This window comes from Astyanax mexicanus, chromosome 19, assembly GCF_023375975.1.
Source record: "Astyanax mexicanus isolate ESR-SI-001 chromosome 19, AstMex3_surface, whole genome shotgun sequence".
NCBI classification, from domain to species: domain Eukaryota; kingdom Metazoa; phylum Chordata; class Actinopteri; order Characiformes; family Acestrorhamphidae; genus Astyanax; species Astyanax mexicanus.
Genome location: NC_064426.1, coordinates 34,219,261 through 34,245,904, shown reverse-complemented (window position 1 = coordinate 34,245,904; position 26,644 = coordinate 34,219,261). Strand labels below are relative to the sequence as shown.

At 37.3% G+C, this 26,644-nt stretch overlaps 1 protein-coding gene across 2 annotated transcripts; it reads right to left on the bottom strand.

Annotated features, from left to right (window-relative positions):
• Positions 1-7,432: 7,432 nt before the first annotated feature.
• On the bottom strand, positions 7,433-15,658 carry dnal4a (dynein, axonemal, light chain 4a). Of its 2 annotated transcripts, none has more exons than XM_007240604.4 (4): positions 15,509-15,658; positions 12,514-12,597; positions 12,301-12,384; positions 7,433-10,033 (listed from the first exon to the last, which is right to left on the bottom strand). In XM_007240604.4, exons 2-4 carry the CDS (start codon positions 12,583-12,585, stop codon positions 9,869-9,871), a joined length of 321 nt encoding a protein of 106 aa, XP_007240666.1. In that variant the 5' UTR covers positions 12,586-12,597; positions 15,509-15,658; the 3' UTR covers positions 7,433-9,868. The 2 variants fall into 2 exon arrangements, with proteins under 2 accessions (XP_007240666.1, XP_007240667.1); XM_007240605.4 differs by having other exon boundaries at positions 15,422-15,509.
• Positions 15,659-26,644: the final 10,986 nt, after the last annotated feature.

Below are 26,644 nucleotides of genomic sequence, written 5' to 3'. Positions count from 1 at the left end.
AGAAAGGCTGACGGAATAGAGAAGCATCCTATTTGCTGTTAATATTGAATTTTAGCAGTCTGCAGCTCAATGGCACAGGCAAGATCAAATATTCATCCACTATCCCCCCGTTTCTACCCAACACTTCATCAATTCTGTCTATCATATTATGAATATCTAACCACTAAGCACTAATAGGAACACTACTGTATACTAATCCTGAGTCGAGCCTGCTTTTGCTTTCAGAACAGACTCAATTGTTCATAACATGACTTTCATAAAATGTTGGAAACATTCCTTTAAGATTCTGTTCCATCTTGGCATGACTTTATGACAAATTTATTCAAAAGTTAATATTCAAGAGGAGTGCATTCTTTAGTATATTCATCTACAGTTGTACCAGATTACAAATATATTCATTACATATATATTACATTTAGATCCATCTAACTAGGAAAGTTTGAGATGACCTTTGATTTTTGTCCATGGTCTGCCTGATACTACACCACTAAAACTTGAGGATTTTTATTAAAACATTACATAAAAAGATTTCATGTTTGATAAGGAACATGAGAGTAGAACATGATTGTAATAGATTTTTTTTAGGTAAATCTGCTAATGTCAAAATATAATGAATAAAATCATAAGATTGTCTCTTTCCTGAACTTTGTTTTAAAATCAATATTTTCCTGAATACAAATCAACCAGTACATGTCCTCCAAACCTTTAGTTTCATTATATTTATCTAGTTTTTACATCTATTCTCAAACATGCAGAATATTACATGCATGAATATGATTCCTGTTACTGATCTGGAATTATCACAAGTGTCCTGTAGAAGATTTTAAAGCCCTTAAATTGTCAGAATGTAAATATGATATTTTACAGCAGAAAAAAGGGTTTTGTATCATCTACACCTGTAGCCTGTATATGGAACAAGGCCCAATAATGGGTTAAGTAAACTAAGGTCAGGAAGGGTAGTGTACCTCCCGGTGAAAGATTAATGGCTGCTAGACATTGCCCCTACAATGATCTACAGTGGTCCAGCAGTCAAAAGCACTGCTACTGTGATTGGGAGATTGCTGATTCGAGTCCCATTCATGCAGCTTGCCATCAGCTGCCAGAGCCCTGAGAGAGCACAATTGGCCTTGCCCTCTCTGGGTGGGTAGATGGTACTCTCTCTCCACATCACTCTAAAGGGTGATGTCAATCGGCACAAGGCATCTGTGAGCTTACGTATCGGAAACCGTGTCGCTACGCTTTCCTCCGAGTGCGCTGTGATGCTACAGCAGTTCAAAAAGAGGCAGTGAATGACTTCACATGTATCGGAGGAGGCATGTGTACACCCAACAGGGTACTATAGGTAGGGTACTCCTTTTAATTGTAAGGTTTTTGCTTTATAATATTGTAATCGGATACATGTATGTTATCATTATATTCACAATATACTGTAAAAAAGTTCCAACAACCCAATTATTTTTATTATTATTTTTTGACAAATGGAAGAATACACAAGCACTACTGAGCCGGTGGTGTTTATAAGAATTTGAATAAAAATCATTACTTTATATGAGTAAAAGGATTAAAGAGTATTTTATGTGTGTGTCTGATTAAGTGAGTGTGTACTGTCCATACAGAAGAGACAGAAGAGTCCCTTTGAAGACAGACATACTCTTTCTCCCAAGATACATTCACTCACTGCCTACCTATGAATATTTCATTTAGTCAACTGTGCGCATGTCAATCTGTGTGTGTGTATATGTGTGTGTGAGAGAAAAAAAAAGAGAGAGCGAGAGAAAAAAAAGATGAAGACATTATTAAATAAAAATGAACTAAAATGAGAAGAGGAGATAATTATTGTTTAATTAAAGCAGCAAATGAAAAAATAATATAAGTAAACATGTGAGCACAGCGGATTGTGGGAATGCACGCTGAAAGCAAAACAATCAGAATTTCCCTCGTACTTTGTAATTCTCCTTTTTCCTCGGCCCTGATGAGCTTAAACCAGTCGATCCCCTCTTCGATCCACGCCTTCATCATTCTCCCAGACACCACACATTAAAAGGACAGACGCACAAACACACAGAGTTACGTAAGAGCAGTGTAATCCCACTCTGCATTATTACAGAATTACACCACATCCTCCTCATGCTTTATTGAATTGCACATTGTATTACCATATGCTCTCATCACCATGTGTTATCTCTGTGTTTTGCAGGATTATGTTGGACCAATCCTTTCCGCTCTTCACTGTAATAGCATATAAAATTACATCATATCTACAGACGCAAAAAAAGTATGTGAACCTTTCGGAATTTCATGGGTTTCTGCAGAAATTTGTCATTAAAAATGTGATCTGCACGTCATCTAAGTCAAGAGTATTGAAAAAATACACTGCCTGGCCATCCAAAAAAAAAAGGTCACACACTCTAATATTTGGTTGAACTGCCTTTAGCTTTGATTGCGGCACACATTTGATGTGGCATTGTTTTAATAAGCTTCTGCAGTGTCACAAGATTTATTTCAATCCGGGGTCGCATTAATTTTTCACCAAGATCTTGCAGCAGAATTAATGATGGTAGAGTCTGACCACTGCAGAAAGCTGCGCTTCTCCAGCACATCCCAAAGATTCTCAATGAGGTTAAGGTCTGGACTCTGTGGTGAACAATCCATGTGTGAAAACAGGGACTTGCACAGGAATCTTGAAGGGCAGTTGCTCTAACCTGAAGAAAGGGCTCTGCTGGCTGAAGCACCGCCCGGTCGTGTGCTGCGCCTTTTTTTTTTCTAGTGAAGCGTGCTGCTAGTCCCTCGCTACGCCCGCGCCCCTCCCTTTTGCCTATCTCTCGAGGTGCCTGAATCTGAATGATTGACTCTGAAAACTTTGTTTTACGAAACTTCAATCAAAATTACAAATTATAAAGAAAATCTTGTTGAAACATGAAATCATATTAGCCTATATTATTTTTTCCCCTCCCTCGGAAGGGCAATATCAGCCAAGGACGGCAAAAGGGCAGTTGCCCAAGCACATTGGGCCATAGCGTCTGCACGTCACTGTGTGAAAATGATGATCTCATGCTCCCTGAATCACTCTTTCACAATTCCAGCCCCATAAATCCTGGCATTGTGATCTTGGAATATGGCCGTGCCATCAGGGAAGAAAAAAATCTATTGATGGAATAACCTGGTCTTTCAGTAGTATATTCTTGCCCTGATGCTCCCATCACTCTAGAATGGGGTAAATCTGGACTCATCAGACCACATGATCTTCTTTCATGCTCCCTAGCAAACTAAAGCCTTTTTATGGTTAGCCTCACTGATAAGTGGTTTTCTTAAGGCTACACAGCTGTTTAGTCCCAATACCTTGAGTTCCCTTTGCATAGTGCGTGTGGAAATGCTCTTACTGTCACTATTAAACATAGCACTGAATTCTAGTATTGTTTTTCTCCAATTTCATTTCACCAAACGTCATTCAGGACTTTTTTCCGGCCACATTTCTTCCTTGAAGCTGATGCGTCCCCATTGTCCTTCCAGTTTTTAATAATGCTTTGGACAGTTCCTAACCCAGTTTTAGTGGTTTCTGCAAGCTCCTTAGATGTTTTCTCTGCTTGATGCATGCCTATAATTTGACCCTTCTCAAACAGACTGACATCTTTTCCACCACTACAAGATGTGTCTTGACATTGTTGTTTAAGAAATGAGAAGCAAGTCATTGCACCAGTTGGGGTTAAAAACTTGTTTTCCCCCGCTCATGCAGCTTTGCCATCAAGCTGCTGGCGCTTAGAGGGAGCAAAATTGGCCCTGCTTCCTCTGGGTGGGTAGATGGCGCTCTCTCCCCACATCACTCCTAGGATGATGTCCACAGCACAGGGCGTCTGTGAGCTGATGTACCGGAACCAAATTGTTGCGCCTTCCTCCGAGTGCGCTGTGATACTACTCAGCAATGCTGCATCAGCAGCAGCTCGAAAAGAAGCGTTGGCTGATTTCACATGCATCGGAGGAAGCATGTGTTAGTCTTCGCCCTCCTGGTGTGTTAGGGCTTTACTAGTGATGGGGGAGTCCTGATGAGTGGGTTGGGTAATTGGCCATGTAAATTGGGAGAAAATGGGAAAAATATGAAAAAAAAAACAAAACAAAAAAAAAACTTGTTGCCAGCTGAAAGATTAAACATTAGGAGGCTCGTACCTTCGCTTAGTTAAATCCAGGTGGCAACTTTTTTTGGCAGGCTGTGTGTATATGACTACAATAGCACTGTTGTGGTAAATGTATGGCTAAAATTGCACTACTGAGACAGCTAGATAGCTAGCTACTGTATATGTATGACTAGAGTAACTCTCAGAGAGAAAATGAATAATGAGAATAGCACTGTTGGAAGTAAATACATTGTGTTTTGTTGGTTTGTATAGTGAGATATGAACAATGTTAGTCTGTAAAAAAAGTATTCAATAAATACTTGTAGCCTACATTTTAGTTTTGAAGCTGTATTGCCTTTTTTATTTGACAAAAGAAAGACATAATTTATTTAGGGTGTTTAATTTTTTGCAGGGTTGGCCAGGCTGTGTATATGACTACAATAGCACTGCTGTGGTAAATGTATGGCTAAAATTGCACTACTCAGATAGCTAGTTAGCTAGCTACTGTATATGTATGACTGGAGTAACTCTAAGATAAAATGTATAATGAGAATAGCACTGTTTGAGGTAAATATATTGTGCTTTGTTGGTTTGTATAGTGAGATATGAACAATGTTAGTCTTTAAAAAAAATGTTCAATAAATACTTAAATACAGGCTAAATTTTAGTTTTGCAGCTATAATGCCTTTTCCTTTGACAAAAGCAAGACATAATGTATTTAGGTTGTTTAATTTTTTCCAGGGCTAAAAAAAAAACATCAAAAAGAATGAAAACTTGGAAAACGTCAGTATTTCAGTCTTCAGTATTTGGTATTTAATCTTTAAACCAACATTTTTTTTGTTGTTCATCTCGTTCGGGTTTTGTTTTAGCTGAAAATATTTATTTTGGTGTATCTATACCGTGCACAGACCTTTCTGGGTCCCGTATGGGCATGCTATCTGAAACCTGGCCACCAAAGAAAGCAAGGCAGAGACTGAATATGTAACAGGCTGAAGAACTCTGTGCTGTCTGACACATCAAGGCTCCTTTCCATCCCTTCTTAAGCCTACTGTAACATTCCCTCATTCATATGTCTCTGATTCCCCCCTGCCTCTCTCCCCTCCCTGTTCCCTCACCTGCGTGACCCTCTCCCTCTGTCGTGGAGCTCAGAGAAGCAGCGTGAAAGGCAAATCCTCCAGCTTCCCTGCTGAGAGGCAGTCTGGCCAGGAAGAAAGTACTGTACACCTGTGCCGGCTGCTCCGAGAACAGTGATGAAGCTCTAACGGTGACAGGTATGTTTAGGATATTCTAAGAAAGCTGCCTTTAGATCAGCTCGGAAAGAAAACGTGCAGGAAGAAAAGGAGACAGGTGGCGAGTTACCTGAAAAAGAAGAGTGGAGACATAAATGTCTTGCTGGAAAGGGCAGAAGAAAGGAAGAGAAAAAAGATGAAAAGAGGGCCGATATAGCACGTCCGACTCCTGCAGATACAGCGCAGTATGTCAGGGGCTCAGAGCGTGGGACGCAGTCAGAGGGCAGAGATAGAAGAGAGATAAAAGGGAGGACGCTTATATAAAAGCAGGTGAGTTAATAAAGGGGTTATCTGAGTCAAGCAGAGAGTTCATACCCCATAGCAGTTCTTTAAACCACACTAAAACACACACTGAGTACACACTGAAACACTTACTTTGCATCCAGTTTTGCTGAAGTACCAAGACTTAAAAACAGCTCATTAAGAGAAGACAAAAAAAAAAACAGAGTACATGCTTCATAAGTGTTTTTGGAGTTTTCTTGCCTAATCCTGTTTCATTTTAAGAAAAAATCCAGTGTGATGGACTTGGGGTATAGTGACACATGATAACATGTATGAACATATGTTAAATAGCTTACATCCAATTCACCCTCAGCATTCAGAAATACAGTGCTTTTAGCCAATGCTCCCAACAGGCTTACAATGCTTATGATAGGGGCAAAGTGTTTTCCATTAAAAGAAATCACTATTTTTGCACCTTTAACGAGCTCAAAATAGCTCCAAACTTTATTGGTAGAATAATAAAAGTGAAGTTTATTATTAAGTCATGATAAGTCGACTGACAAGCTACCAATGAAGCGTGGAACTACTTTGAGCTTGTTAATGGTGTAAAAAAAACAGTGATTTCCTTGAATGGGTAACGCTATGCCCCTATTGATAGCATTGTCTTTTGGAAACATTAGCTAAAAGCACTGTATTTTGGAATGCTGGGGGTGAATGGAGGTGGGCTATTTGACACAAGTTTGTACTTGTTATCACGCATCACTGCAATCAAGGTTGATTCCATATTGGATTTCCCCTTTAACTCACATGCAAATAAATCTCCTGCGCATCAGTTTGATGTGAGAAAGCTACATCAAAATAATAGCTAGTGGTCATATCACTTTGTGGTTTGTAATCTAATCTTTCTTCAATGATTATTGGTGTCATATCAAAACAATTTATTTCAAGATTAAGATTTCATGAGGAATGAACCGATTTAAGTGCAATAAAGCAACAGAAATATTTTAAATCTGAGTACAAAACACAGAAATCAGTTCATGTTACATTTAGGAAAGGCACTACTCACATCACATGTTTAGTAAAGTACTTTTAGAATTATTTATTCACTAAATTAAAAGAAACACCAGGAACCTGGTTGTTCATGAAGCATTTGAAATCTGTGCATGGTCTGTAGCAAACATACTTGTTAGACATGCACTAAAAGTGTTTAATGGCTTCTTGTGAACTAAGGGGTTGCCACTTTTTTTTTAGAAAAGAAATTAAGTGACGCCCACCAAATAAATAGAAAATTGAAATATCTACATATTTATATATGGACATATTGGAAATAAAGAACAAATCGCTTTGCATATTGGTTCAAAACTGGATGCAACGTTTAATTGCCAAATAAAGGACGTTCTGTATTTTTACAGGACGGGTGGCAACTCTGAGTGAACTTCCTGCTAAAGCATGAGTAGACTGATAAATTCAAATCAATGTATCGACCAGTTAAAGCTGCTGTTTACAAAAAAAAAAAAAAAATGATTCCCTGAAGTAGCTACACAAAAATGTCCTACTTACTCCAAATATAGAGACAGACAGTATCTCTGCTAAGGGGATTGTGGGAGCTGCAGGGGATAGAAGAGTGTATATACTGAGCTGGAGGTTCACGATAAGTCTTTTTGATCTATGGGGCAGCATCCTGAGGGACTCAAAACCCCAGTTCTCTGCAAAAATGCTGAATCTCCAGTGAATCCCTCTTTAGCTCCAAGGAAAACTGCAGTGTCAACTTGCACTGAGACTTTAAAGAACAAAACTCAAGAAACCACAAAAGAAATTACGTCATTTTTTATTTTATTTAAAAAGTTCTGGGATTTATACTTGTTTTCAAGTTTTCACAGATGACAATTCACAAATGCTGGTTTGTTAAAGAAAATTGGTGCAAATGACACCCAGCATAACAATGAAAAAAAGGAAAAAACGTAAAATAATAGTGAGAGAAATAAAGAGAAAGAGAGAAAGAGACAGAGGCACAGAGGAAGTGGTGGTTTTGAAACAGATGGCATTGGCAGCCCACCGAGGGGAGAGTGGGACTCCACTGTTAGCCAAGAGACTGACTAAGAGGGTGGAGAGTGAAAGTGAGGGGGAGTGAGAGGGAGGGAGTGAGAGGGAGTGAAAAACGTGAGAGGACATTACTGAGTGGTGGCTCAAATAAAAAAAAAATAAAAAAGATGTGTTAATCCACCAGTGAAAGAACTGCAGTAGGATGTTGTGGGAGTTGGTTGGTAAGTGGAGCTGTGGATGTGCTTCTGTTCAGTGTTAAACACTTTGTATTGGGTTTTTTCTTTTGTACAAAAAGGTCAATTGTTGTTAACTCTAGTCTGCAACAGTACTCTTAATAATAAAATGAGAAAAATGTTTTATTTTCTAGCCACAGTATAGAACAGGGTACCCAAACCCCGGTGCTAGTATACTGTAAATATTATCTACAGGTTTAATTTAATGCATTTAGCAGTTCTCCAGTATCAAGACTTATAGGGTCAGTTTGCCAGTGAAAGCAATTAGATCTAGTCCTAGACTACAATTTATTTTAAATTGATTGAAAAATCACCATTCAAAAATGTTATGCAGTCCAAGACTAGGCTTAATCTATGTCTAGGAAGCTGCCCCATAGTGCCTGTTCATACTTGGCATTAACATGTTTTTTTTTTGGATTTCATTCACATTTAATACAAATGTAAACAGAATGCATTTCTGAGGAAAAATATGAATACAACTAATTATTACTGTGGATATGGATTTTCTCATGTTTCTCTCTCTCACTTGCTCAATGTAGCTAACCTGAGTGAGTTTCCTTGCAATTTAAATTATCCTTCACAATTTCTGACATATTACTTGAATGCGAGAACCATTTATTGCTCCACTGCACTGTAGAACCTCCATTGTCCTTTAAACTGATGTTTTTTTTATTAAAACCATTGTTTATAGGAAAGTTAATAGAAGTTTATTACAGGCTGTTACATTGTTTTACATATAAATGTAACCGGCGATCTGTCATCTGGAATGTAAACTGTCATCTGGTCACATTGGGAACGCTTGTAATGACATTTTATTGAAAGGTGTGAACAGAATCCAAACAAAATTAATCCAGATAGTATCCACGTGTAAATTAATAAATTTTTTTAAACGTATCTTTATATGGTTCCAAAGAACCAAAAATTGTTTGCTCTTCTATAATCTCACACTACAGAATCCTAAAGTTTACAGTTTAGGGTAAATTTTACACCTGCATGTTTTAATCTGGTTTTAAAACAGACTTGTTTGAGCAGGTGTGAATAGACCACTAGAATAGACCAAAACAGTTCAGGTCTCAGGCCAGTCCCAAACGAACTCTGGAGCTAGTGCTGTAATTGTTTGTGGTGAGGAGATGATCCAGCCTTGATCCCCAGCCTTGAACTGAAGTATTTTGTAAAGTTTGAGATACACTGCTTTTTGTAGGTGTTGTTTAACAGGATACATTACCCAGAAAAGTACTAAGCAAAAAAGAAAAATTGTATCTGCTCTTGATTCTTGTTTAACTGCAGAGAAACATGCCAGAACACAGGACCTTCTTTCTGTATTTACTTTCTTGCTCCGGTCCCAGATAGATCTGACCAGTAAGGAAAGAGGACTCCCACTTTTTTCTCACATAGTTTATCTTGACATCTTTTTAGTGCATTTGGATTTTTCCCTGTGTAAAACAAATCTTGTACAAACTTTATGGGTCTGCATTCCGGACACGGATTAAGCCCAATCTTGGACGGAACAGCATTTTAAATGGAGTTCTTTTAATTAAAGGAAAAAACAGTCTACAACTAGGCCTAATCCATGTCTGGGAAACCAACCCTTTAACTGATTCAGACCAGAGCAAACAAACTATAGGTGTGAAAACACCCCAAGAGTACTGGTGCAACTTAGAGATAAACCCTAGACAAGCTCCTTCCCAGCGATCCCTTGCAGCATTAGTTTTTCTCAATGTAAACCGATATATAAAACGCAGTTCAAGACAAAAGGTGAGTTATAAAGGGTTGGTCTATGCTGTCAGATATTAGTGTCTCTTTAACAGACAGTCCTAAATAACTTCACATAAACACACACACGCATACAGACATACGGGTCAAATAGAAAAATGACTGCATAGCTGAGACAGTACTGTGAATACAGGTGTATAAATATATAAAAGTAGGTAGTGTGTGAGGAAGGGGGAGAGGAATTGGTCCAAGAATCCTGCTAGGAGCATTTCCACACACACACTGCCAGACTGCCACCGAAGAACATATATAGTAAATTCTTCACTTCGTGAGTCACCTCGAAGCCGAAGCCTTCCCCGATTACTACGTGCCAGGAACTCCCAAACTTCTTATCCATAGACTCCTTTATCATCTTAGCTGCACTCTGAAAAAGAGACAGAAAAAATAAACAATGACTAATATTGTAATTTAAACACATTTCAGGTGGTACTGCATAATATACTGTAAATGCACTTTAAGTTCAAATGTTTGTAAATGTGGACTAAAATATTATAAAGTTCCCTAGCACTGATTTGGGGAGCAGAGCACTTTTCAATTGGTTTCAGTTTTTTTAATCCCTTCCCAAAATTATCTACACCTTTACATCTCTTTCTGAAGGCCTCAGAGGCTCTTTGAATCTGTCCATAGTGATTCATTTACATTCCTCCTGCCCACTGCATGTGAGGATCACTCAGTTTGTTGCTGATGAATTGGGTGGATGCCAGTTTTCTGGGTGCCTCCATATCTATGTTACCTTCTGGCTGTTTTCTCATCCTCTGTGCTCCATAAAACCAGTCAAAACTAATTCCATCTCACTGCCTTCCTCCAAATGATTTACTTTCAACCTGTCCAGCTTGACACTGATGGAAGTCTTTGAAAGTCAGGCTTCCCTGTAACTCTCACCACAGATCAGCTGCCCACTGTCCAGTTTGTGGTTGTTTCCATTGCTGTTGTAGCTATTCACCTAGATATATTAGACATACAGCCTTGGAAAAAAATAAGAGACCACTAAAAATTATGTGTTTCTTTAATTTTACCAAAGTGAAAACTTCTGGAATATAATCAAGAGGAAGATGGATGATCACAAGCCAAGATGCATGAAAAATACAGGGTTAATCTACCAAATATTGATTTCTGAACTCTTAAAACTTTATGAATATAAACTTGTTTTCTTTGCATTATTTGAGGTCTGAAAGCTCTGCATCTGTTTTTGTTATTTCAGCCATTTCTCATTTTTTGTAAATAAATGCTCTAAAGGACAATATTTTTTATTTAGAATTTGGGGGAAATGTTGTCCGTAGTTTATAGAAAAAAAACAACAATGTTCATTTTACTCTGCAGCTGATGTACAGCTACACCTATATTTTAGGCAGTTTACCAGTAATAAAGGTGGTGTGATATTTTTTTAATTACATGAATATTGCCTAAAGAATAATGTCTTTAAATTATAATATACAACTGTTTGTTATATTACCTCACACTCAGGATCGAATGGTCATATGTTTACATATATTAAAATGGTTTTAATAGGGTGTCAGGTATTTTTTCTAATGACTATATATTGCAGCCAAATTTATGTATCAATACTGCCAAAACTTAAATAATACAGCATAATATCTAACATTTCTGATATTCACCCTGACGACTGGGGTTAGTCTCCCAGACAAACACTTCACAGGTGTACCAATATAAAAATATATAAAAAACACTATGTTCACTCATCTCAGGAACTTGATTAAATAGTCATAAACATACTTTATGTAATACGTGACTGTAAACACGTGCTTCCCTAGTTTAAACAGAGGAAACATGACAGACAAAGTTAAAAAGGGGAGAAAGACAAAGAAAACATCGTGCAGGCTACTGTAACAGTCCAGATGGCTCCGCTATGTGAGTCTGGCATGACGCAAGTGTACGGACCATGGGCCAGACAGCGAGAACCTGCCAATACACCCACTAGTGTAGACAGGAAGGCTGTGTAAGAAGCCAGTTTTGAACATCTCATGTTTTATGAGGAACGCAATACAGTTCTGATAGTTCTGATTAACACACTTAATCCAGGTTAAATAAGGCCTACTGGGCTGCCAATTATGTTAGACCTAATGGTGCTGGTTTCCAGACCTGCTCAGGACTTGATTTTTTTACTGTGGTGGAACCTTTAAGCTGAAGTATTTTGCTTTTTGTGTTCTGTAAACAGAGCCAGACATGCCAGACAGGTTCTCACAACTGTCCATTCTTTCTGTTTCTCTGCTCATTGTGCTTTCTGCTCCATTTTTTTGCTCTCTATAATATGCACCTCTGCATGAGCACTCATTAGTGAGGGAAGCTGCAGTTATTTGTGGAATATGACCAGACTAAAATGTACCAAGACAAATGTTACTCAACCTCATATAAGATGTTTTCTTCTGCCGCTAGTAACAGGCTCTTTTGTTTGGTCCAGAACCATGTCAACAGAGTGCTGTTACTAAACAAAGCCCAGCTCTGATTGGTCAACCTGCACATTTTAATGCGTTTTCTCAATGTTGAACAATTTTAATTTAAATTTAAGCAAAATTAAAAAATATAACCTATGAAGAATCTGCTGTGTCAGTTATTGGTTTCTTGTATTAAAAGCAACTTCACCTGAGCAACACCACTGCATTCAGTTCTTACCTCATTATTGGTGGCAAATTTTTCACAGGCTGTGACACACAGCTCCATGGTTTCCACCCTCATCTCCTCAGGCATATCTGTGTGCTACAAGACACAACAGAACAAAGACAAGTTAGAATAAATACAACAACAAACAAAACATTCACCTCTCTCTTTTGTTCACTGCCCTAGTTAAACACACACAAGAAACAAAAACGGTAACCAAATACCCACCCTGATTAGAGGAAAGCTGTGTAGTCTCTTGTAGTCCGCCTCCTCTTTCTTACCATCACCTGTCTCAGCCATCTTGGTTTCTTACTACAGAAAAACACAAACACAGGGAAATATACATGAGGTCCAATCCCAGAGAGTATGTGCATAACAGGCTTTTCTTATTGAATAGTAAATACGTTTGAAGCAGTGCTGACAGTGGGGGACAATGGATACATCTGATGCTGAAGCATATTATTTAACAGCTAAAGAAATTTCACACCAATAAAAACAAAAATCAGCCTTTCTTGTGCCGGTCCTGGTGAAACCACATTCTGCACATATACACATTTCTGTTCTAATAAACAAAATAAAATAGCTAAAGAGTTCATTCCGAAGCAACTCATTCATTTAACCTTGTCCTAAAACTCTAATTTTAGAACTCTGTCATGCAAGTTCTGCAAACTGTATCAGCTCTTAAATGTTTAGTGCCAATAGCATCAGATCTACAGATCTACAAAACCACTCTAACTAGTCACATGATGTGGACAACAGATGCTTAATATAATATAATGTAACTAGTCATATGAGACCATTGAGATGGAATTTCACTGTGTCTTGACTGTAAATACTCTTTTCCTAGTAAAAACTCCAGTTATAGAGATCTATATACATTTTCTAACTATTATAAATTCTAATAGATATCCACAATGTAATTTGTATGTGGAACCTAGACTTGTTACTAGGTGGAATTACAGATAATTACAGTAAATTACAATTTCCACAGGTATTCCACATAGATATCTGCAAGTGGAGTTTATACTAGTTAAAATGTAATTATATATTAGAGTGAGATGAAAGAGAGAGAATCCATGCATTATTATTAGTAGTAAACATTTCAAATATTTCAAAGCCAATATCTAAAATCTGACATTTCTGTCATTTTAAATATTACCAGCCATTAGTTAGATATATGCATATGAATGTGAGACAGTTATGGCAATGATATGACCCTGACAAACTTAATGTAAGCCAAAACAAATCTGGGTCACTTTTGGCAAAGACATTGGATTTTTACACCCACGTAAAAAGTGTTGCACACAATCATATATTATTATTAGTTACATTTCAAATATTCCAAAGCCAATTTCTAAAATCTGACATTTCTGTCATTTTTTATTTTACCAGTGAGAACTGAGTTCCATTATCAGGAATAGGGTTTAGGGTTATAAATGCACATTACAACCAGCCAAAACACATTAGTTAGATATAGCTTACATTAGCATTTGTACAGGATTCAGTCAGAATTAATTTACAGGTTGGTGGACCTAGACTTGTTACTAGTCAGAGATATGGTTCAAAAACAATAAGTTAAATGAGTAGTTCAGGTTAGTTAAGCTAACTGACGTTACAGAAACAGTTTAAAGCAAGATATTACAGAAAATAAAGAACTTACTAACCTAAGCTACATTGTATTCTAAATTTTTGAAACAATCAACGTTAGCTAAACTACTTAAAAGAAAATCATTTAGTAGTCCCACAGTAGTAACAGCAGCAACACAGTAACACAGCAGTGATAGCATAGCACGCAGAAGCATTGTATTAACAATAGTATTAAGTATTAATATACATAGTATTAATATAAATAGTATAGTATATAATCCATGGTAACATAAGACTACTCAACATTTTTCTTAGTTAGTTACATCAAGGATATACGCTGCTGGTAAGTTAATGAGAAAGAGATTAAATAAAACAAGAACTCTTTAATCTAAGATAACCTACTTTATATTTCAAAATATTAAAGCATTTAAAATAGCCAGCTAGCTAACAATAACTAGAGTACTTAAAATATTCCTGCAGCAAAAAAACACAGCAGGATCTAACGCTAGCTATCTGGCTTTAAGCTATTTTACTAACGACCAGGTGTTCTGTCGAGTTGTGCTAACCATCGAAATGTGCTTTTCAACATCAGTGCGCACGCGCAGACCCAAATTTATTTTATGTTTAATGTTACTAGCGTGCATTCAACAACCTGAGCTTCAACATCTGTCCTTATGCCATTTTTTGTATGAGTGTTTCAAATGTGTTAATTGTAGTTAATAATAATTATAGTTACATTAGTAAGTGATCAATTAAAAATATAAGAAAATGGATTATAATCACGCCGATTAACCATTAAGTTAACTGTATCCTGATATAATGATATATTAATTTAGGCTTCCCAAATAACGTTATCCTACCGAGAGTATTTCCACTGTGGTGCTTTTTCTGGCATTTTTGCTTTTCTCAAAACCAAATTTTACTTTATGTTTCTATGTTTTATGGTACGTAGTTCTACTAAATTTTATTTGGGTGCATTCAACAACCTGAGCTCTCTGTCCTTATGTCATTTTTGAGCGTTACAAATGTGTAAACTACAAAAAAACGGGTTATAATCAGCCCTATTAACCATTAATTGTTAATCCTGATATATTGATTAAGGGTTTCCAAATATCCTACCAAAAGTATTTTACAAATGGTGCTTTTTTAGGCATTTTACGCTAAAAAATACACTAGAATAGCACGGTTTTTCTGGGTAGCACAACTCGACAGAACACCGGCTAGCAAGCCAGCTAGCTAGCTAACTAAATAGACGATGGGAATAAATCTATCAAACCTGCGAGCTAACTTAACTTAACCGCTCTCCCGAAGCCTACCGGTTAGAATTAATCCATTAAAATAACCCGTAAACCACAGCTAACTGTCTACATCCTGTAACGTTAGCTAAACTGCAGAGAACTGTTAGCTGAAATGAGCTAACAGTCTCACAGCAGAAGTGGGTTGGTTAGCAGCGTTAGCCAGCTTGTTTGTAGCTAAATGCTAACCTCGCGTTTCTCGCTGGATAAGCTTGTGATATAACCGCCTAAAGCACGGCAATATCCCTACTAACCGCATTAAAACACGCAGCGGTGTTTTAGCTGTGAGAACTCGCAGTGTGTCGGCTGTATCCCCTCGTTCTGCGCAGAAATAAACTTACCTTTAACTACTGTTGACATGGAGACGAGTCAGCCATGGCAACCACTGAGCAGAAACCCACGTGACCCTACTGTTTCCGGTGTACATCTGTTGAATCTGTAGCGATTTCTCTGCACGCATGCGCACGATTAGCACTTTAAAAGAGGTATGCTGGTGCTCTGAAGAAACTGAAAAATATCATTGTTTTTCACCTGAAGGCAGATTTAAGACCAGTTTTACTGATTTTACTTGTTTTCACCACTATAATCAGCTTTTTTGTACACACTGACCATCAACAGTATGTAAGCAACAGTCAGATTTAAATTATAACAATTGTGTTATTTTTTGTGTTTTGTACACAGCTAGGCCTGGCACAAAGCAAGTGTAACCTGGTTTAGCTATAGATTTCATCCTCAGAAAGCTCTGGGTTAAAAACAAATTTGGGTCATTTCCACCACACAGTTCTGAGTGACAGTGTAACTAAGAAATAAACTGGTTCCAAAAATTAACCCAGAACCAGTTGCCCAGATAGCATATGAATGTGAGACAGTTATGGCAATGATATGACCCTGACAAACTTAATGTGAGCCAAAACAAATCTGGGTCACTTTTGGCAAAGACATTGGATTTTTACACCCACGTCAAAAGTGTTTCACATTTCAAAAATTCTCATTTTGCCCAAATGTCTTAAAGAGCCAACCATAAACCACATTTTCTGTTAAAAGCTGAAATGTGTTCCTATGAAGTAAACCTTTTCCTTACCTGATAATTTATGCCTCTGCAGCGCCCTCTCAGGTTCAACTGTGCTATAGGTGAGGATGATGTGTCCGTGCACTTTGGTACGCAGACACATCACAAAACTGCACATCAGCCAATCAATAATCAATAATACCCTGCTGACGCCCAACCATCTGGGTCTCATCACTATCAGAAACACACTGTTGTTGCTACAGCTCAGCCAATCAGCTCTCCCCTCTGCCCTGCCTCTAAACCCATACATCACCCAGTGTCCCTCCCAAACTACCCCTCCCATTTTTTTTTGTCTTTTTCAAATTTGAGCTGAGGGTGGAGTCAGTAATAATCAGGGAGTTTAGTGCCCCTTTAAGATATTTCCTGGATAATACTGGCAAAAACATGGCACCTCCGACCAGCACAGGCATTGTACAGGAGCCAAAATTGGCTTCATTAAGTTAAATACATTTATACATATATGCTAATTATTTTCCTTATCGTAAAATTAGGCACTGTAAAAATGGCTCATTCTAACAGAAATGCCATTTAATAATGACACAAATTTGTATAAACTCTTTATTAACATGTTTCCTCTTTTTAAACTTCTTTTCACTCAAAAGCATAACATAATGTCTTAGGAAGCTAAAGGTTGCTAATTCTGCCAATCCAATGGTTTATACATATATAGTTAAATTTTTAGTATTTTTACAAGATTAGTTTTTAGTTTGTTAAACAGTAAGTAGAAAAACAGTCCTATTTTAGAGGAGGTTGTTGTCTGTTGCTGTTAAAAGCAAAGCTGTTCAACTGACTCAGTTCTCAGCTTCTTCAGGTGCTGTTAATTAATGCTTATAATTAACTCACTGGCCGGGCCATCACTATGAATTGGTCAGCAATCCTGCAGCTGCTCAGCAACACATTTAACTATCCAGCTTTGTGGAAAATACCCAGCAGGCTCAGCCCATCATTAAGGCAGAGAAAGCAAGTCAGCAGTTTTTACAGTTTACCCTTTATTCACAGACTTTGTGATTTCTTTTGTGAATGAAACATTTATCAGCATCCAAAATACAAAGATATACCACAGGAGAATGGTGCCACAGTTCTATATGGACAGACAAAAAGGCAGAAAAAACACATTAAAAATACATTAGATTATATTTTTTTATTTTCTATAGGTGACAAATATTGAAAAAAAAGTGCTGGATGTTCAGTATTTGTGACAAACGTGCTATGTGTTTCCATCTATCAAAAAAATCTATTCTCTAACATGTGGTTGTTTAATCACCTGCTCTTTAATTTTACATAAACCAAAAAAAATATTTTTAAAACTTTCCAAAGAGGTGGTTGTTTACAGACAAGGTCAAATTAAAGACATATGAAAGGTCAGTGAAAAACAACATCATACTTACTGAAAATCAGTATTTGCATTCATATATAAAACAGAACATAATAAATATTTATGAATATTAGATTTTGCTCCTTTTTGCAGCTCTCCAATATTAAACTTTACATTAACCTCAATATAACATATTGCTGTTACACCAACTATTGGAGAGATAAAGAAATACAAGAAATATATAAATACAAATTTGAAACAAACTAACATAAAACTGTGTGTTATGCATACATTATATATGTATACTCTTTAGTTTATTTATTTATTTAAATGTGTATTTATATATTTCTTCCATTTCTTTACACCAACCATTGGAGATATAAAGAAATAAAAGAAATATATAAATACACATAAAAAACTAAAGATAAGGACTATGTGATATATATAAATGTATATATGCATATATGTTTTTAATACACCCATTTGTCTTACATTTCAGGCACTAGCTGTTTTATTTTGGCCATATATTGGATTAAAAAGGATTACTCATTCATGGATAGCTCAACACGGGGCATTCCCTGTTGGAATTACTACACTTTACAAGATTAAGGAAACTGTGCCAGTAAACATTTGACTTTGGTTCCACTTTTGGCATCATGAAAATAGTGAGATATAGTGAGTGAGTGAATGAGTGACAGAGAGAGAGAGAGAGAGAGAGAGAGAGATGCTTGTGTCCTCATTTCTCGTAAAGTAGGTCTAGGCTGTGACCTAATAAAGAAATCAGGGGAAATATACTGATTTAGTATACTAAATCATTTGTAAAATGTGACATCAAATCCTGCTATTCAAATGTCATCCTTTTCAGCTTATCTAGCCTAGTTTCTCATACATTGTGATCCTTTATAAAGTTTTACCATAGTATTATAATTAAGAAAGAGAAAATGGAAAGAGATATGAGATGTATTAATTTATTTAATTATGCACAAATTGTCAAAGTCCAAAGAAAAACACATTTTATTATTTTTAGTGTACTAAAAACATAATTTACAGTACATTGAGCACATTGTGTTAAAATGTAATGAGAATAAACTAACAGAAATGCTCCAAAATAAATTTGCTTAAAATATTAATACATTGATTTTTCATTTGACATCATATAATTCACATATATTCAGTCTAGTCCAGTGGAATTTCCGTAACATACTTAAATATGATAATATTTAAAGTAAGCAGGCTTTATAAAATGCTTTAGTGTTATTATTTAGTTAATAAGAGTGTTTGATTTACATTTTATTTTAATACAGTTTTTGGCAAGGAATCTCATAAAATTGGGAGAGCCTCATCCAATCCTTGTTCAGAATACAAGATGGCTTCCCTGCATATCAACAAAAGTAGTACCAGTAATATTTAACAGTTTATTAACACTTTTAATCTATGTGTGTCTCATTAAATCTGTTAAACATACTGTACTGTCCAACTTCTGTGGACATGCTTACAAAATGTTTGGATGCGCAAAATACTGCACAATGTTTTATCAAATTATTATACAGCTCTGGAAAAAAAATAAGAGATCACTTCAGTTTCTGAATCAGTTTCTCTTATTTTGCTATTTACAGGTTTATATTTGAGTAAAATTCTCCCAAATTCCAAGTAATATATTATCAAATCTCAAAGAAAACCAGTTCATATTAATAAAGTTTTAAGAGTTCAGAAATTAATATTTGGTGGAATAACTTTGGTTTTTAATCACAGTTTTCAAGCATCTTGGCATGTTCTTCTCCACCAGTCTTACACACTGCTTTTGAAAAACATTCTGCCTTCACTCCTGGTGCAAAATTTCAGGCATTCAGTTTGGTTTGATGGCTTGTGATCATTCATCTTCATCTTGATTATATTCCAGAGGTTTTCAGTTTGGTAAAATCAAAGAAACACATCATTTTTAAGTGGTCTCTTATATATTTTTTTCCAGAGCTGTAGCTCTTAATGCTAACCAGGGACCTAAAAGTGGGACATATTTTGGCATGAAACACTAATAAATGATAATTTAAACCATATTTTGGGGGGGGGGGGGGGGGGGGACATTTTGAAATGGTGTGAAATGATGTAACTGGTAAATAGTCATGTCAAGTGTGGCATCATTTCTGGCTCTGACATCTAACGACTGAGGTAAATAGAAAGCAGCATATTTGCAACCTAAATATACACTAATGATAATCACTTGCACAGGGATTTGGATTTCAGACAAATTCGAATTCCACACAGAAAACCGGGTGTTGTTTTACTATCACATGTTCAGTACATGCTCTGATATCGTACTTGGAGCCAATTCCCTGTAGGTGATAGATAAATCCGAAGACCAAAGTCAGAAAATCTCTTCTTAACTCATAGACCTTCTGTATTGTAGCCAAGACTATGGGCTAGGTTTAGTTCACAAAAATAACCACCTCTGATTCAGATGGTATAGAGTGGGAGTTTCACAGCCTACTCACCTCATGCTGTTTTGTAACAGGCGCTGGCTATAGATATTACATTACCTCCTCTGCAGTATAGTCTAAACACCTCTTACTTCTCCCTCAGCTTACATTCCTATTCTTGTTTGTGGCTTTTACTGATTGATTGTTTTAACCTCTCAATCTGTAAGGGCTTGTATTGTGTCCTAATACTGATTCCTTACTCTCATTAATTACAAATCAGTTTTAAAGAGACAACACACCATTTATTATTATTTATATTGTATACGTAAATGTAATGATGTGGAATGTAAGTGATTAGAACATTAGAACCAAAGCCAAATGATAAGTTTATTTTAGAAAACTGTAGACGTTTCTACAATAAAGTAATCAGATGTTGCTGTAGGTACTATAGATCCTGCACAGTTTTAGGATGCTGAAGCTGGACTCCTAGTTGGTCACATATTTTCTCTTTTGGCAATAAATTTGGGAAGTGGGAAAGCCAAGGAAGTGGCACAATTTGGCAAAGACCTTCCTGAAAAACGCTTGTTTTGGCAGTTTAAAGCCAGTTTTGAGGTAACACATGTACACCATAATCCAGTGGCCACAGGATGGCCTATGCCAGGGGTCAGCAATTAAGTTTGATATCTTTCAAGCCATTACTTGGCGGGCCACAAAAAAAATTATGTATCATAAAATAAAGTGTAATGGGATGAAATGCTACAGACTAGTAGCTCTCCAGCCCAGAGGGTTGTTGAACCCAATTGCAGAACAGATGATCTCAAAGCCGGTAAACGTAAGAAGAAAGGAAAAAATAAATAAATAAACACACCGCTCCTCACATGGGATCAAACCCATGTTGTCAGAGTTGCGGTCCAGTACACTACCGCTGCCCTGGCTAGTGAATTGGGACACGGCTAGGAAAAACACATCATAAGGAAATAGGGAGCCCAAGAACAAGCGGAAAAATGAGAACTGCCTAGCTACATTTCAGAAGTATAAAATGGCCTTAAGGTGGGCTGTAACAACTGCATACTAATAAAAATACACGTACAAACATACTCTAAGCGCATTCCCTCCTGAATCTAACCTAACTCCTGTTCCAACAATGTGAGCCCCACTCAACCATGTTGGCTGGGTTGATACTTTTGCATTAAGAGGTCAGTTAATCTGGTTCATAAGTCAGAAGTGCCTCTTTTTCAGCACAGCTAATGTTACTGACTAGCCTAGCCATACATCAAGCTTCTAAATGGTAGGCTAGCTCATGTACTGTATATGGTAGTGAACTAAAAAGTCCCATCATCTTGGGAATCAGTATCTTCCATATCTCCTCTATCTTGGATCTACAAGATGAGATATGTTTAGGTATGGACTTACACTGGTTCTATCCGGTGTAAGCCCACAGATGTTGCTGTAGGTAATGTAGATACTGGACAGTCGTAGTTTCCCAAAGCTGGATTCCCATTTGGTTGCATATTTTCTCATTTGGCAAAACATTTGGGAACTTGGTAAGCCAAGGAAAGCCAAAAAAGACAATCCTAGGAAACGCTCGCTGTGTGTAGGCGAAAAGGTTTTCAGTTTGAAGTCTGTTTCAAGGTAACCGCAGGATGTCCTGTACATTTTGCTGAGCTTTTAGTGTCCCAGCCTGACTATCATACACTAGAGCTTAGATTAGGGCCAAAAAATCCAGCTCAACCCAGCCCGAGCCCATGCATGCTCTAACCAAGCCTAATCCGCTTTGCCCCATACACTGTTTTTGTGAACCCAAGCCCGATTTAAACAAGACATTTTTTTAGTAAGTAGAGCGTTAAAACTGAGCTTTTTTTAAAAACATTTTTGGACTGTTTGAATGAGCGAAATCCATTCAGATTGATGTTAATTACCATTGCAACACTGAAGAAGCATAGTCCTATTATTTAATAAAAATGTTTATTAAGAACAGATCTCCCCAGATCTTAATGTAATATAATTAACAATGTTTAAGAATCTAAAACACTTTCTGAACAAAACAATATTTTTTTATTTTAATCATATAGCCCTAAGTGCAAAACACATAAAACAACATTAAGGCTATGCATGGACAAGTGAAGGAGCTCACATGTATGCAGTGCTCACTGCAGTTCCAGAGCTGTGTGATTATATCATTCTAACTTGTGCAAATTTGCATTTAAAATACATTCTAATTTGTTACTTTATTATATTGTGATTATCAAGCCATAAGTTTATATAAAATAAAAATCATCAAAAGACAGGGCCTCAGGTCAGGTCGAGTTGGGTTCGGGTAGAGAATCTTAGCACTATTGTATACAACGTCAGGTCAGCGTCTTACTGCAGGATGTCCTCAGTTAACCTTTATTTAATTATTTGACTTGACTGCCATTGAGGTTAAGAAGGCTTCTGGCACAGATGTCCCCAAATGAACTCAACATCAGGTGAGCCTGTCTCTGTAGGTAATTAGCATTGTGGACAGAACAGGACATATCGACTTCACTGTAAGTCTGTTAGAGTCGGGATAAACGGAGAAAGAATAAAAGGGCTGCAATGGGTTGTAAATGGTCTCTGCAATAAAGAGACAGATACGTATTAGAAAAACAAGGAGAAACGATGATGAAGAAATGTATTAACAGGTGAACTGATACAAAGAGACCAGTCGGCCTTGCGGCTAAGCTAAGTACTTCTTTTCTCGCTCGCTTTGAGAAGTAGAGACGGCTATTATAATGGTGAAATCTGCACTCTACACACACACAAGCACGCACTCATACACACTGTGAAGCTGACAGGATGCAGCAGGTTATATATAGAGGCAGAGCAGAAGGGAGAAAAACACATTAGAGAGAGAGAGTTAAGAACAAAAACACAGATATATGGCAGGTGTCTGGGATTTGGGGGTGGTGCTGCACTCCGTTTATTGGATTGCGTGGCCAGCCTGCATCCTAAACCTGCTCATCCTCTACGGCACGATAACTTTAATGTCTTTGTGCAGCAGGGGGGGATTGCACTGGGCTGCTGAAGTCTAATCCAACACATTTATTTTATTCTTAGGATAGCTTGTACTCCGTCCAGCTGGATCTAATCTGTATACAGTATACACTATGACTTTAGAGTATAATGTATATTCCCAGATAACATTCCCAGGCAACGTGGGGCATGTATGGGTAACCCAACTGGGACACAGAACATTTTTCTATGGGTTTTTATCAGAGATGGGACCAGCAGGGGTTAAACATGGACCCCATCTGGGTTAAACAGTACACTGCACATATCATCATATCGCATATTTGGTTGTATGTGTTGCAGCTGGGCCAGTAGATCTTGCAGACTCATAGGCTGTTGAAGCTGACGCCCAAGCTGGCCATATAAATGCCAGAAGATAGATGACAAATCTGCCTACTATGCAGGTCAAGGGATTTATGCTGGTGGACTCAAAGGGAAACCTTTGTTGTGTGTGGGTGAGCATTACCCTGCTGAAAAATGGCCGTTTGTATAAGGGACGACTTAAAAATTATGAGTTTGGAATATAATCAAGAGGAAAATGGATGATCACAAGCCATCACACCAAGCTGTGGATTAAAGTTACCCAAAAGCAGTGTGTCAGACTGGTGGAGGAGAACATGCCAACATGCATGAAAACTGTGATTAAAAAACAGGGTTATTCCACCAAATATTGATTTCTGAACTCTTAAAACTTTATGAATATGAACTTGTTTTCTTTGCATTATTTGAGGTCTGAAAGCTCTGCATCTTTTTTGTTATTTCAGCCATTTCTCATTTTCTGCAAATAAATGCTCTAAATAACAATATTTTTATTTGGAATTTGGGAGAAATGTTTCCCACTATATTGTTCCTGGTAACCTTTGTGATATGAAACTTTTTTGGCTATGCCTGTGTTTATCTGCTTTCCATGGCTGTGGCTGATGATTTGCTCAGACTACTATATTGTACATATTTTTCATGATAATATTGACATAATAATGTTGTCATTATTCGCACCCCCAGGCCTGTGCCTCTGCTAGCCCCAGGCTTGAGAGATAAGGGGGGCTCGTGGGAAAGTGAGAAACCCGTGATAGAGTTTCAGTAGCTCGTCTGAATCAAGGTTCAGTGAAATGTCATGAGCAGCACATTCCTTCACGTGCCCCTGACACGACTGGTAAAAGTGCGTTCAGTGCTGTCATGTGATCTCAAAGGAGCAGCATGCTTCTGACCTGCTTGCCTTTATTGCAGTGTGCCACTGAGTGATGGGAGGGTTGCTAGGAAACGCAGCTCCCAGTCTTGTCACAATGGAGGTAAATCATAAGAGACCCAGTGCCTGCGTGTGTTTCTTGCATTGTTAGACAGTCAAGGCCACGGGAAGAAAAGAGAACGACTCGGTTACTGAGAGTGAAGTCAGGTTTTACTCCTTATAACAACTTATGGTTTCCATATTTAGTCTCTCACACAGGTTACACACAGCGACAGAGTGCCAGAAACAATGTAGAGAGAAGAGCAAGCAGTAGAGAAGGAGAATCAGTGTATCGGTCGTTCTTTTTCTAAAAAACTGGAATGAATATTAAATTCAAAATCCACTTTTTTTGATTACTTTTGATTTTGATGGACTGGGGACCATACTTGGTTATTATATATATTTTTTATATCTATTTGGTTTTGTTTGTGTGACCTATAAAAAGGACTACATCATTAGCTTTAATACAAACTATTTTCTTCTTCTTCTTCTTCTTCTTCTTATTATTATTATTATTATTATTATAGCATCACTGGGGTAGAATAGCAAGGCTGGACCGAGCAACTTTACTTAAACCGAGAGAAAAAGAGAAAGAGTGAAAAATGACTGTCAATTAACAGTAATTCTCTTATAAAATGTTGGCTCCACTGACAGAGACTCTTATCCACCCTCCAGCACAACACCAGGAGGGTGAATGACATATCAGTGTAATTGCCACGAATCAAGAGAACCCCCCTGAATAACCTAAACTAAAGAAAAGAGTGACTGCTAAAGGCATGCTAGGAGTATCTGGTTTATCTTATCTCCCAGTTTTCAAGATATCGACATTGTTCCTATTCCAGATTGTTTGGTCCGATTGTGTGAGGTGTGTAACTTTTGGATGTTTCATCCCCCTTTTCTGCTTAGGGCTTAGGATCCAATTATTTTTATGTACTGTACTTCTCCTGAACAGGGGTTGAACAATCAAAACTGAAACACCTGGTTTTAGATCACAATAATTTACTGTCTCGACGAACAATTCTGCCGTGATTTGATCAGCCGTGGTTTTATGTTTTTTGGATACAATCCGGGTTAGCACCCGAACATCCCTTTCAGACAGCTTCCTCTTGCGTCCACAGTTAATCCTGTTGGATGTGGTTGGTCCGTCTTGGTGGTATGCTTGCTGTCTTGGTCACAGATGCACCAGCAAGACGTGCACTAACAATTTGTCCTCTTTTGAACTCTGGTCCCCCATAATGTTGTGTGCATTGCAATATTTAGAGCAAAACTGTGCTCTTACCCTGCTAATTGAACCTTCACACTCTGCTCTTACTGGTGCACCAGGCTGGTCCAATCTAGCCCTGAAACCTCCCTCACTAAAATGACAGGTGTTTCAGTTTCATTGTCCAACCCCTGTATATATATATATATATATATATATATATATATATATATGACATGCACTCATTTATTTGTTACCATTCATTTTTTCCACTAACAGTCTTCAACAGCTTCAAACCTTCATGTTCTCATTTGGGGCAGGATCACAAGTTCTAATCCACAGTCATACTGACCTGCATTCATCTGCTTCTTTTTTATACCTCATTCAGGGCAGCTAAGGTGAGTTTTATCTCTCATACCTCCTATTTACTATGATTCATTGGCATTCCTACCCAAGGCCTAAGGTTTAATTTGCCCACCAGAAACAAACTGCATTTACTCCTTTAGGGGAAGATCTCCAGGCTTAAATCCACATCCATAAAAATATACCCCATTTATTTTATTTAGCTGTGAATCCATTCTGTGTTTCCTTCAGGAAATGCATGTTTCTAGTTCAGAGAATTTAATCATTTTAAATGTGAAGAGTTTCATGTTGTTCAGAGAAGGAGTTTGGTCACATGACAACCAGAAGAATCTGCAGAATCTTTCAGCTTATTGAAGTTAGGTCAAAATATGTAATGTGTTCTGTAAAATGGCACACACACGTAATTTATAAAATATGTAAATAACTGATTAATTGCATAGAGAGAGCTTTTTCTTACTGTTCACTTGAGGAGGTCCCTATGTCTCCCTGTCTCTACATTTTCAATGTAGTTTTATTGTCAATGACTGATGGCCACTTCAGCCCTTATTAAGGAGATGTTTTTAGATGCATGGACATGGTGTCGATACCATCAAGTCCTCAACCCCACAGAAGAATTTTGAATAAAAAAAATACACGAAGAAGAACAAATTTCTGGTTCAGACAATCCAAACCTCTGGTAGCGAAACAAAGTTACAAATAGTTTTTTCATTTTCCGATTCTGAATTTTCAATTACGAAAAGAATGATTTATTGATTCATTAAATAATCCACTTTGAAAATGAAATTCAGGTGAAAATAAACAATCAGGCAAAGTAATTATTTATAATGTTTTGCTAAGAAAGGTTTCAGAGCTTCCGAAGA